The 15,782-nt window shown below is 44.3% G+C and overlaps 1 protein-coding gene and 1 long non-coding RNA gene across 4 annotated transcripts in view; one reads left to right on the top strand and one right to left on the bottom strand.

Annotated features, from left to right (window-relative positions):
• Positions 1 to 206: 206 nt before the first annotated feature.
• On the bottom strand, positions 207 to 11,230 carry LOC115465724. The gene is made up of 3 exons (XR_003941452.1): positions 11,117 to 11,230; positions 7,735 to 7,738; positions 207 to 218 (listed from the first exon to the last, which is right to left on the bottom strand). It is a non-coding gene; the product is annotated as an uncharacterized LOC115465724 (long non-coding RNA).
• STRN (striatin) overlaps positions 2,374 to 15,782 on the top strand; it is a 370,558-nt gene continuing 357,149 nt past the window's right edge. For 2 of the 3 annotated variants that reach the window (XM_030196411.1, XM_030196410.1), the window contains exon 1: positions 2,374 to 2,793. In XM_030196411.1, the coding sequence (XP_030052271.1) occupies positions 2,512 to 2,793 (282 nt within the window). In that variant the 5' untranslated portion in view covers positions 2,374 to 2,511. The remainder of the gene's footprint in view (positions 2,794 to 15,782) is intronic. The other variant, XM_030196412.1, reaches the window with a different exon arrangement.

Raw genomic sequence — 15,782 nt, 5'->3', positions numbered from 1 at the left:
ACCCTACCCGACGAAAACGGTCTTTCCCAATCATCAAGCCCAAAGTCCAGATTGGAGACTGGAAGGACAACGAGTGGCCGCCTGAACGTATCATTCACTACTATGGACCGGCCACATGGGCTGAAGATGGTACATACGGGTACCGCACCCCTATTTACATGCTGAATCGCATTATTCGCCTACAGGCCGTACTCGAAATCCTTACTAACGATTCTGCCCTGGCCCTCAATATCCTAGCTCGACAGAACACTAAGCTCATTACCGCCGTCTACCAAAATCGCTTGGCTCTTGACTACCTCTTAGCCCAGGAGGGCGGGGTGTGTGGCAAGTTTAACCTCAGTAATTGCTGCTTACAGATTGATGACCAGAGCCATGTCATCAGGGAGATAACTGACCGGATGGTCAAACTAGCCCACGTCCCCGTCCAGACCTGGAACAGTGCGTGGGATTGGACTTCCTCCCTCACCAGCTGGCTCCCAACCTCCGGGAGCCTGCAAGGCCTCCTCGTCATGGGTGGCCTGTTCTTGCTGTCTTGCCTAATAATACCTTTGTCTCTCCCCTTAGTTTTCAGGTGTCTCCGCTCCACCATGGAAAGCATCGCTGACCGCCGTGCTGCTGCCCAACTTATGGCTCTCCAGATGTACTCCCCCATTCCCCAGTCTGATGAAGCTGACGATGAAGCACCTTGTGGCTGATGTGCACTTTGAACCCCCTGAGTCACTCAATGGGCCATCACCCTTGTGCCAGCAAAAGACCGGCTACAAAGGGGGGGGGATTCCACTAGGGGCCCTCCGTCTCAACCCCGGCGAAGCAACCAACGGCTGCGCAAGGGCTTAGGGCTCGCTTGTTGCCTCCCTCGCTAACTATCCTTGTCCTTTCTTTCCTTTTCAGGGTTCATGGAGGTGATACTCTCCACCAGAATGGATGTTCAAGTATCAAAAGGGGGGAATGAAGGAGTGGAACGCCGGTACTACCTGAATACTACTGAGCAACAGGACAACCTCATGTTTTGTGCCTACTGATGGACTTTTACTTATGCACTCTACCTCTGCTTTTGGCTGTTTGGCCACACCTTATTACTGCACTGGACATTTGTGCCTTATCCAGTTTTACTGTTTACTAACAAGACAAGTTTGCTGTTTACTAATGTACAGACAGAATGCAGGGCTATTAGATATATAGCTTGTAACAGTAGTTTGCAAGGCCTATACAAGACCAGCTTGCACGTAGCAACGCCATCTGAATAGGCGACCTTGGAGGGTGCTGACACCCCCCTGCATTCCTGAGCCGCACCTTATCTCCTGTGCTAGAAAGGAGCATTGTGTGTACAGAATAAGCTGCTAAGTTTCGTTTTTCTTGCCAGTATCATTTCAGTGTTATGACGTGTGTACGTACTGGGACTACAATTTTGTACTGTAAGAACTACAAATGTTTACTGCGCATGACAGGTATGACGTGTAAGGGGCCAAATGCGCAGGCCCAGTAGGGAAGTATAAATGTAAGCGTCAGATGATTTATGACACACAGTGTCCCGAGGCTACTCGGTGCTGTTCACTTGCTAGCAATAAAGTTGCCTTGTTTGGAACCAAAATTTGCCTTTCGTCTCCTGATTTCCCACCTGTTTCATAACCTTTAAAGAACAAGGGCCACAGCGCAGTTTTGTAAACAGGGTCCTTAAGTCTATCTATCGTGAGTTGTACGTTGTACCTTGATTTGGGTTCCTTAGTGATAACAGTAAGCAATAACATTTCTGCATAATAATACACCATGATGAATCGTAGGCAATTCACGACCAGACTAAAATCTTCCTCCTGAAACTGAGTAATGTGCAGCTACGCTGTAATACGTCTGGTATGTTAGGTTATCTACTGCCAGTTGCCGCCTTTGAACACATACACACTTGATAAGCGGTTGTTCTTTGGAAACCTACATCAAACTGGAAGCTTTGTATTATAAGTAATTTCTCTGGCAGAAATTAACTACACAGTAGGTATGCCCGTTATTAAAAGCTACTAGCAAACGAACCAAACAGCAGCAACCCCTCCTCGCGTTTAACATCTAGTCGCGCAAGCCAATAACTACTCCAGGCCCCACCCCATTACCCGGAAACGAACACAGTTATATTATTATTATAATTATAGTAGAGTTACATGAATAATACAAATATGACCAATTGCTTTCGCCTACAAAAAAACCACACAAACCAAAGCTGAGGAGGGACGGGGAAAGAAACAACTTGCATTGGGGGACCCCGGGGCCGTAACGCCGCTCTGTGTCACGTGACTTCCTCTAGTATCAGGTCGTCGTAGGGGCGGAGCTACCGACGTCAACTGGCGGCCCCGCGCTTTCAGCTGAGTTTGAGTGTGGGCGGCGCGGTGCGCGCGCGCACGAGCCGGAGAGACTGGCGGGTGGAGGTGACAGGCTGAACGGTGGTGCCGACAGGACTGAGACGTTTCTTGCTTTCCCGTTTTCCCGGCCGCCCCGAGCGCTGCCCTCAAGCGCGGCCTGGCCATGGACGAGCAGGCGGGGCCCGGCGTTTTCTTCAATAACAACAACAATTCGATGTTGGCGGGTGGCAGCGGGAAGGGCTTTGGGCCGTTAGCGGAGGCTGGAGATTCAGCTGTACCACCTCCGGCATCGGCGGCCTCCTTATCACCCTCGCCTTCTCCGGGCGCCGTCACGGCAGCCAGGGCTCAGTACAGCATCCCGGGCATCCTTCACTTTCTGCAGCACGAGTGGGCCCGCTTCGAGGTGGAGAGAGCGCAGTGGGAGGTGGAGCGGACCGAATTGCAGGTAAATAAGGATGGAGTTGGCGATAGTGCCACTGGATCTCTTGTCTTCCACTCCCCAACTCCCTCATCCTCCCCCCCCCCCCCAACCTTCTCTCGGACTCCTGCTTTCTGGTGTAATTTTGATCGCGAGCTGTCGCCCAGTCCTCGGGATCGTAAGGGCTGCAAATGTCGGGGGTTCCATCAAAGAGCGGAGTGTGCGGTGGGGAGCCTGATCCATCTCAGAAGGGTGGTGGAATGCTGTTTGTGCTCCTGTTTTGTATGGTGCTACGTGTTAAAGCTGGTAGTCCTAACGTTGGCTTCGAAGACCCTTTTCTTGTGTATAATGTGGGTATAACAGGTGTTCCTGGATGAAGGGTGTGGGCGGTGCTAGATGTCGATTTGGTTTGGAAGCTGTGACCGTGGGAGATTTGATACGGAGTACTGTTGTAGGAGGACGTTGTTTTCTTTTGCCACCTGACAGTATCGTAGTCGTTTGGAATTCAGAGTATAAATGAATTATATTTGCCTAGGTTGTTGTATGTCTTTGAACCTTGTTATGAAGTTATGCTAAGCTATGTTTTTGTTCAGGTGTTTTATAGGTAACTTTGTTTCAACATGTTTTACACAAGTAGTTGAAAACGTTTTTCTTAATCTGGTGTGAGGGAAGGGGAGGAGGAAGTAACACTTTTTGCCATTTAGAAGAATATTGCTCACCTGCATTCCATCATAGTTCGTTCATGTCTGATACAGGGCTTAAAGCAATAAAATAATTTGTATAAATATTTGATCTGCATGCTATGATGGGACCAAAAGAAAATAAGTTTTTGCATAAGTAATAGTTTAGCTTATCTTGGTTTACTGCCTGCATTATTAATTTTGTGTGCGGGTAAAGATCTTCGCCTTGGAGAGCTTAGCAGCTTTAGTGGGTATCTGAGTCAACAGGAGATACTGATTTTTGCTCAGGATTACATGGATTGTTGGTAGGGTTATAAATTTGAACACTGATTTTTTTTTTTAATACAGAGTTTTTAGAAAATTAAAGACTTGCGTAATCAAGTATCTATGCTTAGTGGTGGAAAAATAGAAAAATCAGATCTCATGGTTCAGTGGCCACATGAAGCTCATCCATGGTTTGATCCCCCAAATTAAAGGGTCCTTTTACTAAGGCAGTTCCAATGGATTTAGCTCACACTAAAAGCTAAGATGCCCATAGGAATATAATTGTTAGTGAATGCTAAATCTGTTAGTGTGCCTTTGTAAAAGGACCCCTAAGTCTTCTGCATTCAGGTTAGAAATGTTGTGGCAGTGTTCTCAGCCACTGGGGGGGAGGGAGAGAAGAGAGAGTCATGGACAGCTGGATTTAAAGGGTTCTGTAAGGAGACCTGGTGTCTGACACCTGGACTTGGGTCTGCTTCCATCCCCAGGTGTAGGAATAGTGGGATGGTGGGCCTGTTAAAATCACCAGATACTTGTGAATGAAGGCCCATGGTGTCAGAATCCCATCACTGGTTCTGATTTGAACTGGAGCTAAAGGAAGGAAATCTAGGCCCACTCCTCCCTTCGCCCCCCCCCCAAAGGAATTTTTGTTTATAATTTAAACACTGTTATCCATTGTTTTTACTTTCCTTTGCTTTCTTGTTCTACTCTGTAAGCATACCCTTTCCCGTTATCCTCATATTCTCCTTCCTGTCAGGTTAGCATCTAACCTTTGCTTTGACATCAAGAACTGATATTCTACTGGCAGCAGCTACTGTGGCATTTCTGGGTAGGCTGCACCAGCAGCATGTGCCCTGGTGCTCTTCTGCCTTACATAGAAACATAATTAATAAAAACAAATAAAGACTATATAGCCTATCCAATCTACTCATTCACATCGGTTACTAAGATGTACAAACCCTTCCTCTCACTGAGCTTGTCCTATGCTTTCTTGAATTCAGATACTGTCCTCATCTCCATCCTTCCAGCACATAGTCTGTAAATAAATATTTCACCCTTGTTTCAGAGTAGTCTTTGAGAGAGGCCTGCCTCCTGTGCATTTATTTCTTAGAGACATTTAAATTTATATTATGTACGTTGTACTTGTGATCCACCAAGGATTGTAGATTGTGCGGAATATACTTTTTATAAAAGAAATGTTGAAATCTTCAATGTGCAGGGGCAGCCAAACATAAACCTTTTATTCTCTATTCCTTTTCTAATAATTCCTAAGGATATTATAATGCTTCTATTGCTCTGGGGGTGGGGGTGAAGGGAGGAAGGTGAATATTTGTGATTCTCATTGGTAGTGTTAACTCTCCTGAGGGGAACAGGCAAAAGTGTGTTGTTCCTGGTCAGCTCACTTTTGTCTTATACTATAGGCAGTAATGGTAGGAAAGGAAAAAAAGAAATCATCGTAACATAGTAAATGATGGCAGATAAAGACCTGTACAGTCCATCCAGTCTGCCCAATAAGATAAACTCATTTTACATGGTATGTGATACTTTATATGTATACCCGAGTTTGATTTGTCCTTGCCTTTCTCAGGGCACAGACCATAGAAGTCTGCCCAGTACTGTTCTTGAACTAAGTTCTGAAGCTAACTTCGAAGCCTCTGAAATTTACACTCCAGCCCATCCCTTATCTATTCAGTCACGATCAGGGCGTAGACCGTAGAAGTCTGCCCAGCTCCCGTTTTGTTTCCAATTACCGGCGTCGCCACCCAATCTCCGCTAAGATTCCACAGAACCATTCCTTCTAAACAGGATTCCTTTGTGTTTATCCCATGCATGTTTGAATTCCATTACCGTTTTCGTCTCCATCACCTCCCGCGGGAGTGCATTCACATATCCACCACCCTCTCAGTGAAAAAATACTTCCTGATATTAGTCCTGAGTCTGCCCCCCTTCAACCTCCATTCATGTCCTCTAGTTCTACCGTCTTCCCGTCTCCGGAAAAGTTTCGTTTGCGGATTAATACCTTTCAAATATTTAAACGTCTATATCATATCACCCCTGTTTCTCTTTTCCTTCAAGGTATACATGTTCAGGTCAGCAAGTCTCTCCTCGTACAGTTTGCAACGCAAATCCCATACCATTTTCGTAGCTTTTCTTTGCACCGCTTCCAGTCTTTTTACATCTTTAGCAAGATATGGCCTCCAAAACTGAACACAATACTCCAAGTGGGGCCTTACCAACGACTTGTAGAGGGGCATTAACACCTCCTTTCTTCTGCTGGTTTTGCCCCTCTCTACGCAGCCTATCATCCTTCTGGCCACGGCCGTCGCATTGTTTTTTCACCTTCAGATCCTCCGACACCAACACCCCAAGGTCTCTCTCCTGAGTCGAGCTTACTAATCTCTCCCCTCCTATCCAGTATCTCTCTTTTGGGTGGGAAAGACACTTTTACATTTCGACTATTATACAGTGCATTACAGGAATTCAGTTAGCTATTAAGCTTTATTTCCTTAACCACTGTTAGGGGAATAAAGTTATTAAAAAAAAAAAAGCCAACACATCAGTTGCACAGCAGAGCAGCACCACTCAGACAAGAAGCTGTCAGACTTGGAGGTCCTGATAAGTGAGAGATGGATCTCATCTGGTGGGGCAGCGCTTTCAGCTGCTGGGTGCCATTGGTGAAGCCTGTGAGAACCAGTGACTCAGCATTGCTCTCATCTCCTATTGCCCTACCTGTCACAGGGCTGCTAACATTTTTTTAAAATGTTATGTTAAAGTTTTCAGCAGTGTAAGATAACCATCAACATGTCCATAAACAACTTTCTCAAATAGTATTAAAAAGCCACAACCTCCACCCTTATTGGTTGTCTCTTAAAACACCAAGCTTCTATAACCTCCCACTTCACTCACATTCATCGCTCCAAAAATAGATTTGTAGGCGCAGCACATTTGGACCCCGGTGGCCTCCATCTTGCGGAGCAGCATGTGTGGAGAGTGGATCGGTTGGAGTGTGTGTGTATGGGGGTTCATATGGATTCCCCAGCTGACTGTTTCAGATTGAAAAGTACAGGGATGGGGGTTCTTTGGTGAAAGCCTGGAGTCGAAATGACCTCAGGCCATTATAGAATGTATTAAGCAAGCTTTTGTGGGTGGGGGTGTCCCCACAACCTTGAAGATTCCCACTGATCCTCTCCATGATCCGTGAAATCAGGAGTCTCAGAGACCCTGGGAACACCCATTCCTTAGCATCAAGAGACTTCAGTACAAGGGCTGGGACCTCTTCTTGTCTGCTTCCCTGCTTGGGGACCCTTGGGAGCTCACTGAGCTCATCGATTTGTATCACTGTGTTTCATTGGTTTGCCCCAGACAGAGCCCTTTGTTGGGGACCCCATCTTGAGGGTCTCCAATCTAAGGCCTTTCTGCTACAGAGGGCCTTTTCCCAGATAGTGGAGGCCCTGGTAGGCTAACCTGGACAAGTTATTCCAGCGGTGGTGCTTTGAGTAAGGGCCCATATGCATCCACTCCAGTGGGCATTGCTTTCTCCTTGGGCCCCTTGGTCCCAGGAGTTAAATGTTTATCTTCCCATTCCAGGGACTTTCATTGGAATCTTGGCTTGGGTGAATTTCCCTGCCATCTTCTCAAGAGGGTGGTTCTAAACCCCTCCTTCCAAGTGGGTAATGTTGACCACTGATGCAAGACTGCAGGGCTGGAGAGCCCATTACGTGGGTCATGTCATGCAGGTTTCCTGAATGGAAGCTTCATGGTCCATCAGTCACCTACACCGTCCATCCCTACACCCCTTCCCGTGCACTCCGCTTCATGGATAAATCCTTCTTATCTGTTCCCTTCTCCACTACTGCCAACTCCAGACTTCGCGCCTTCTGTCTCGCTGCACCCTACGCCTGGAATAAACTTCCTGAGCCCCTACGTCTTGCCCCATCCTTGGCCACCTTTAAATCTAGACTGAAAGCCCACCTCTTTAACATTGCTTTTGACTCGTAACCACTTGTACCCACTCGCCTCCACCTACCCTCCTCTCTTCCTTCCCGTTCACATTAATTGATTTGATTTGCTTACTTTATTTATTTTTTGTCTATTAGATTGTAAGCTCTTAAGAGCAGGGACTGTCTTTCTTCTATGTTTGTGCAGCGCTGCGTATGCCTTGTAGCGCTATAGAAATGTTAAATAGTAGTAGTAGTAGAGGTGAGGGCCATTAGCTTAGTGCTGTGGGAGTTTCTTCCCCTGTAGAAGGAAAGCTGGTCCTGGGGATGTTGGACAGTGCCATAGTGGGGGGACTTGGAGTATTGAGGAGGCACTGGAAACTGGCTGGCTGGCTTTGTAGTTGGGCTTAGATTCGTTTCTTGGCAATGATGGCAGTGCACATCCTGGGGGTGGAGAATGTGCAGGCAAATGTCCTCAACTGGAATGCTCTGGAACTAGAAGAATGGGAGCTGAACTCCTCTGCTTTCAACTCCTGGTGGATTACTGGAGCCCTCTGTGCTTCAACCTGATGGTTGTGTCAGAATATGAAGTGGCCCTTCAGCCACAGGAGGGAGTTTGATTTGGCATGGATTGATGTACTGGTTCAGCCTGGGCCTGAGTGGCAGGACCTCCAGAAGGCAGCCAGGCATCCTCTCGTTATCTGGGTGGCGCTGGACTTGCCCCATTGTCCTTGGTACGTGAACCTGGTGCACTCACTACTAGTGGGGCCCTACGGCTGTGGGGTCTGGGATTCAGAGGCAGGGCCCAGTCATTTATGGAGTATCTTGACAGTATACTTCTTTGGTGTATGTCCAAGTCTGGTAGGTCTTTTAGTGATGTGTGTGGAACATGAGCTTTTCCCCTGGCATGCACAAGTTCCAGTTAGTCTGGAGTTCTTGCAGAGGGTTTTGGAGTCAGTCCTGTAGTCAGTAAAAATATACTGAGACTGACTTTTTCAAAATAAAAACTTACATTTATAATATAGGGTTAAATTTATCATTTTATACTTACACTAGTAAAACAGGCCCGTTTCTGACACAAATGAAACGGGCGCTAACAAGGTTTTCCTCGGAGTGTGTATGTTTGAGAGAGTATATGTGAGATTTGACTGTGTGTGAGAGAGAGAGAGAGAGAGAGTGAGTGTGTGAGAGTGAGACTGATGGGTGCGAGTGTGTCTCTTCTGTCCCCCCTCCAGCCACCCACCGATGCTTTTCTCTCCCCTGCCCCCCTCCAGCCACCCAGCGATTGTCCTATGTCCCCTGCCCCCCCTCCAGCCAGCCAGCGATTCTTCTGTGTCCCCTGCCCCCCTCCAGCCACCCAGCAATTGTCCTATCTCCCCTGCCCCCCCTCCAGCCACTCCTCCCTATCCTATATCATAAAACGCACCTCCAACATTCTGAAGCCGAGAAAGTGAAGCCTTGAAGCATTCGTGCGGTCCGACTTGGAGGGGGGGGCGTGGCGTTGCGGTGAGGGCAGCAAGCCGAGAAAGTGAAGCCTTGAAGCATTCGTGCGCTCCGACCTGGGGGGGACGTGGCGTTGCGGCGAGGGCGGCAGGGGCGGGGCCTCGTCCTGCTGTCATGCAGTTGGTCAGTGCTGCGGGTGATGTACCCGGAACTATGTGCGGTCAATTCAGGAGATGGAGCTTTACAGAGTGCACGAAGGCTTCACTTTCTCGGCTTCAGAACGCTGGAGGTGCGTTTTATTATATAGGATATTTTTTGTCCTGTTGCCTAATATCAATTCACTTTTTCCAGGGCCATTTATAGGAATTCACCAACCCAACGTGACATGCTCTCTGATTGGTGATGATTGGTATTTAAGACCATCACCTTCCTCAGTCATTAACTTCTTCAGCTTGTAACTGAAAGGAAGGGAAGGAGACATGTTTGGAATTTTGACAATTTTTTAAAATATAAATTCATAATGTCAGAGGCTTCCCATGAAGTCTTGCTATATTTGAGCATTTCACCATAACTGGAAATAGAAAATATTTTGTTTGTCGGTGTATGACAGGACCCAGGTGTGTGTATTGTGTGTTTTTATTTGAAATATTTTTTTTTGTTCAGACTTAAAATAAATACCTTTTGGTGTATTAGTCCTAATTTTGTACATAATCCTATAATTTTTGTAATTAATTGAATTTATCTTAGATTTACTATTCATAGTAAGTGACTGCAGGTAAAGACCTTGAATGATCCATCCAGTCTGCCCAAGAGTCGCATTCATTATCAATTCATGATTAAATCAACAATGAACGTGATATTATATACTTTGATCATGGTCTTTCTTCGGTATTTCTGGATCATAGACCGCAGAAGTCTTCCCGACTCTGTCCTTATGTTCCAACTACTGGGATTGCCGTTAAAGCCCTTTCCAGCCCATCCTAAACTCGATTGCCATGTATAGAACACAGACCTACAAAGTCTGCCCAGCACCAGCCTTAGTTCTTCACAGCTGGAGTTGCCATCCAAGCATCACTTACACATCCACACACGTGTAGCTATTTGAGGTCTTTTTATACCATCCATTTTCTAAATTGTGTTCATCTCATGTCCTTTTTGAATTCTGTCACAATTTTTGTCTCTACCACCTCCCTCAGGAGGGCATTCCAGGCATCGATCACCCTCTCTGTGAAAAAGAATTTCCTGACATTAATCCTAAGTCCGCTACCCCACAACATCAGCTCATGTCCTCTAGTTTTACAGTTTCCCCTTCTCTGGAATAGATTTGTTTCTATATTAATACTTTTCAAGTATTTAAATGTCTGTATCATATCTCCCCTGTCCCTCCTTTCCTCTAGGCTGTACATATTCAGGTCTTCCAGTCTGTTCTCATGCGTCTTATGACGCAAACCTCATATAATGTTTATTGCCTTCCTCTGAACAATTTCTAGTCTTTCTACATCCTTAGCAAGGTACGGCCTCCAAAACTGAACACAATATTCCAGGTGAGTGTTCACTAGCGACTTGTACAAGATCATCAGCACCTGTTTTCTGCTGGTTACGCCTCTTTTGATGCAGCTTAGCATCCTTCTGGCAATGGCCACCACCTTGCTTTAAGATCCTCAGAGGTCCCGCTCCCTGTCTGTGCATATTAGCCTCTCACCTTCTAGGACATATTGCTTCCTTGGATTTCTATTCCCCAAATGCATCATTTTTGTCTGTTTGGCCATTAAAATGTAATGCATTCTTTTCATGTTACCCATTCCCTCTGCGGTTTCCACTCTATTACAAATCTTGGTGGTATCTGCAAAAAGGCAAACCTTACCTTTTAACCCTTCGGCAATGTCTCACAAATATATTGAACAGAATTGGCCCCAGCACTGATCCTTGAGGCACTCTGCTGTTCACTTTTCGTTCCTTCTAGTGAATTCCATTGACCACCACCCTCTAGTGTCTGTCCATCAACCAGTTTCTAATCCAGTTCATCACTTTGGGTCCTAACTTCAGCCTGTCAAGTTTATTGAAGAGCCTTCTATGAGGAACCGTGTTAAAGGCTTTCCTGAAATTCAAGTAGATTACATCTAGCGCGTATCCTCAATGCAGTTTTCTGGTTGACCAGTCAAGGAATTCAATCAAATTCATTTGGCACGATTTGCCAATGAATACAAGATCCTGTTGCCTCGGATCTTGTAACCCATTGGATTCCAGGAAATTTACTATCCTTCAGCAGCTCTTCCATTACTTTTCTAATAACCAAAGTGAGGCTTACTGGTCTGTTATTTCCCACTTCTCTTTCGCCACTTTTGTGAAGATGGACCACATCGTCTGTTCTCCAGTCCTGCAGAGCCTCTCCCATCTCCAATGATATATTAAACAAATCTTTAAGAGGACCTGCCAGAATCTCTCTAAGCTCTCTCAATATCCAGGAATGGATTCTGTCTAGTCGCATGGCTTTGTCCACCTTCAGTTGTTCATAAACATGTTCTTCCATGAACCGTGCAACATCTACTCCATTCTCATATATACCTTTACCAGCCAATCATCGTCCTTCTCCAGTATTTTCTTCAGTGAACACAGAACAGAAGTATTTGTTTAGAGCTTTTTCATCATCACTCTCCACATAGCCGTCCATAGCATCTTTCAGTCTCACAATTCGTTTTAGCTTTCCTCTTTTCATTAATATACCTGAACAAAATTCTTGTCCCCCTTCCTTACATTTCTAGCTATTTGTTGTTCAGCCTCTGCTTTCGCCAGATGTATCTCTTTTGGTTTCTTTCAGATTCATCTGAAGGAGTAGTTTAGTGGTTAGTGCAGTGGACTTTGATCCTGGGGAACCGAGTTCGATTCCCACTGCAGCTCTTGTTGACTCTGGGCAAGTCACTTAACCCTCCATTGCCCCTGGTACAAAATAAGTACCTGAATATATGTAAACCAGTTGAAAAACCTCAGAAAGGTGGTATATCAAGTCCCATTTCCCTTTCCCTTTCTGTGTTCCTCTTGAGTTTTCCAGCTCTTTTGCCTTTATTTTCTCAGCCACTTGTTTGGAAAATCTTATCGGTTTCCTTTGTTTCATGCTTTTATTTAGGAGTAGGAGTCTGAGTCAAAGGTTTGGTATACTGACTCCACAGCCCGGCCTGTAGCAGGGCTTGACCCTCGACTCTGAAGATTCAGGTGGTGGCTCTTCTATGTTTGTGGTCTAATGGGGAATTCCTGGCGGTGTAAGCAGATATTGTACATTTTATTTTGCATATGATGCACATTCAGCTTCTCTGCTTGCTTGCTTCCTGCCCTGGGACCTTAACTTGGCCCTCCATGCCTTGTTGGACCTACTGTTTGAATCCTTGAGGGGAGCCTCAGTGTTCTTCTAGACTGGTATCTGAATTAGACCCTGCCTTGCAAGGATCTTTACTTGTCCTTTTTAGAGGGTCCGTTTTCAAACCATGCCTTTCCTTTTTGCCAAGAGTAGTCTCCCCATTTCATGCAGATCTGGTAGTTTCTCTCTTATCTTTTTGGAACAAGGGAGTTCAGTCATCTCGGAAGTTTCATAGGCTGAATGTCTGCAGAGTGTTTGTGTTATTTAGAGATGACCAGTTCCTTTATGATAGAACTTTTCGTGTTTCAGGAGCTGTATACAAGGCATAAGGTTTCTAAATCCTCCATAACGTGATGGATTAAGGCTGCAATTGATGTAGCATACATCTGTAGTTGTAAGGTGATTCTGATGGGCCTGCAGGCTCATTCTACTTGGGCTCAGGTGGTTTCCTGGGCAGAAACCCAGACAATTGTATCCAGAAGACATTTGCAAGTTGGTGGTGTGTTCTCATTTCATTCTTTTGTGAAGCACTACAAAATCAATATTCTAGCCAGGGCAATGAGACCTTTGGCAGATTGGTATTTCAGGGTGCTTTGTTTCCCTCCCCCTGCCCATCAAGGTATTACTTTTTTACATTCTGTTGGCTTGAATTGGTCTAGCAGGATGAGGAATATGAAGTTTATTCATACCTCATTTCCTTTCCTTTAGTCTTCTATACCAGTCCAGGGCATGACCTGGAGGACTATGGTGTAAGAGATTTCTCTCAGGTTTACCCTGCTGTCTCCCTGGGCTTTGTATGTGGTTAATTTGGAATTGTGGTTTCTATGAGTAGACCTGGTTCTAGATACTGGAGAATTCTAGGCTGCAGCAGCCTTTATACTGCATGTCACTGGAGCAGTGTAGTATCTTCCTCCATTTGCTGGTAGGGACATTTTGGTCTGGACTGGTCTAGCAGGACATGAAGAATGAGAGGTATGAATACATTTTTCTTTTGGAAAAGGTTGATGCATGATTTGCATCAGATGTAGAAATGTGGAAATGTTGGCTTTTCACTTGTTGACTTTTTGCAAAAAAAAAAAAGATTTTTTTTCTGTAGTTTTCTGATTCTAATTCGCTATGCAGAAAAGGTTATTTACATTAATAACTGAGTTGAAGTATAAAAGCTTATAAAGAGCTAAGTAAAAATCATGCAAAAATGAGTGTGAAAAAGGTTTAAAAAGTTTGTTTTTTCTAAAGATAAGAAGTATAGTTTTGCTGGCTGCCCCATAACTTGTTTTCCTATGAATGTTTACGATTAAGATAGTTTGCATATGTAATAAACTCTTCTGCAAACATAGATGATGGCAGATCTGAACAGGCTATCCAGTCTTCCCAACAGTCACACTTAATTCATGATTAAACCAGCAATGAACGTGGCATAAAGTATGTTTACTTGATCCTGAACTGTCTTTGCCATTTTCTGCACACAGACTGTAGAAGTCCGCCTAGTACTGTCCTTACATTCCAACTACTGGGGCTGCCATTGAAGTCCTCTTCAGCCCATCCTAATTTGTCTTGCCATATATGGGACACAGACTGTAGAAGTCTGCCTGGCATTGGCCTTAGTTCTTCACTGCTGGAGGCTTTGCAAAGAAGCCATTTGTCCTGGAAATCTGGCTGGGTAGTAAATATGCTTCTTTGCTATGCAGTGCTATACATTAGATCTTGTGCTCTTCCATGGTAGAGCTCTTTGCCCAGATCATGCCCTTAGTGTACATTAGGTGGGGGTTTTCCCAATGAGGTTTAATAGACAGGAGATGAAGAGCCGTCAGAACGCTGAAACCAATTACGTCAATCTAAGTTTCCCCTTCCCTGCGCGGCTGTCATTTCCATTCACTCAAAACAAAGCAAGCAAACCTATGAGCTGTTGCATCCACCCTGTCGTCCTTTATTGTTGGTAGCATTTTAATTTAATATCACTTATATTTTCAAACATGCCAGCTTGTGCAGCATACGGATGTACACAGAGGAAGTATAATAACGGAATAACTTTTCAATAGGTAGAGTAGTAATTTGTTATAATCAGTGGTCAGTTGGAGGGGCTGATTACAGGGACACCCTAGCATGTGTTATATTTGTGCAGAGATTTGTTTTCCTGGTGAAAAGAAAGATGGTTTGTGGGAGCTTGCGCCTTCTGTTTTGAAGAATGCAGTGGTATATTATAAAAATGCACTTAATATTGTTTATTACTATTATTTACTACTGGTTGATATAAAGCAGAAGTTAACCAAGTCAACTTCATGCTTTGTAATATAATTTTTAATAGCATTTTCTCAGTTATTACTCAAGTACAAATAAAACTATAATGTTAATTATATGACTGTGTCTGCCTCTTATGGTAGTTAGGATAACCTGGTCCTGGAGTTACCCAAGACAGGTTTGTCAGGATATTAACAATGAATATTCATGAGAGAGATTTGCATACAGTGGAGGCAGTGCTTGTTATGAAATGCTTTGAGTCCTACTGATCTGTACGTTGTGTTATTTTGGCGGCTGGAAACAATCAGGTGGGCTTATAGGGGGGGAAGGGAGTACAGGAGGGGAAGGGTTCTTGGGGTATGTTCTGTTCAAAAGCATTTATTGTGCCATGTCGGATGGTTTACTGTTTTTTCTTGTTCTTTATGAAGCTTATCAACCAATATGTTTTACTTTGAATAAAGATGATTAAAAAATAAGTTTTGCATGTTACTGAATTCTATTATTTTGTCTCACTGTATTTCCAGTTTTGGCACAGTATAAGCCATCACAAGAACAAAATGTATGAAAACCAATGGACTGCATTAGGGGCTTATAGCCCATTTAGTTATGTTTCAACAAATGAGAAATCTGTTTGACAGAAAATATTTTTATTATTTACACTTATAAACCACTCCTGAAATATGCTGAAACAACAGAATAATCTATTTGTGTATCTAAAAGGTAAACTTCTACAAAACAGATGAAGATGTGATTCCATTTGACCCAATGAAAGGAGAGTTTAATTCTACTGCCATTTAATTTCAATATATTCCATCATCTTTATAACACCAGGCTTCCCAAGGCAGATTACAACAACATTTAAGATGAACCCATCAGGAAACAAGATATTCTCACTGAAATTTGGCCACCTGTATTGTATACAGTGTATTTATTTCTATCAGTTATAAAAAAATTTAAGGTGTTTTAGTGATATTCAATTGTTTGTTCATGATATTTATATCTACATATGGGAAGCTTTCAAATAAATTAGAAAGCTGTCCAATAAGTAAAAAAACCACAACCCCCCCAAAACATTTGTCCCCCACCTTTTAAGGCACTGCCTAT

Source organism: Microcaecilia unicolor, chromosome 3 (genome assembly GCF_901765095.1).
Source record: "Microcaecilia unicolor chromosome 3, aMicUni1.1, whole genome shotgun sequence".
Taxonomy (NCBI): domain Eukaryota; kingdom Metazoa; phylum Chordata; class Amphibia; order Gymnophiona; family Siphonopidae; genus Microcaecilia; species Microcaecilia unicolor.
Note: the sequence above shows the minus strand (reverse complement) of the source record. Positions and strands in the feature narration are given on the sequence as shown.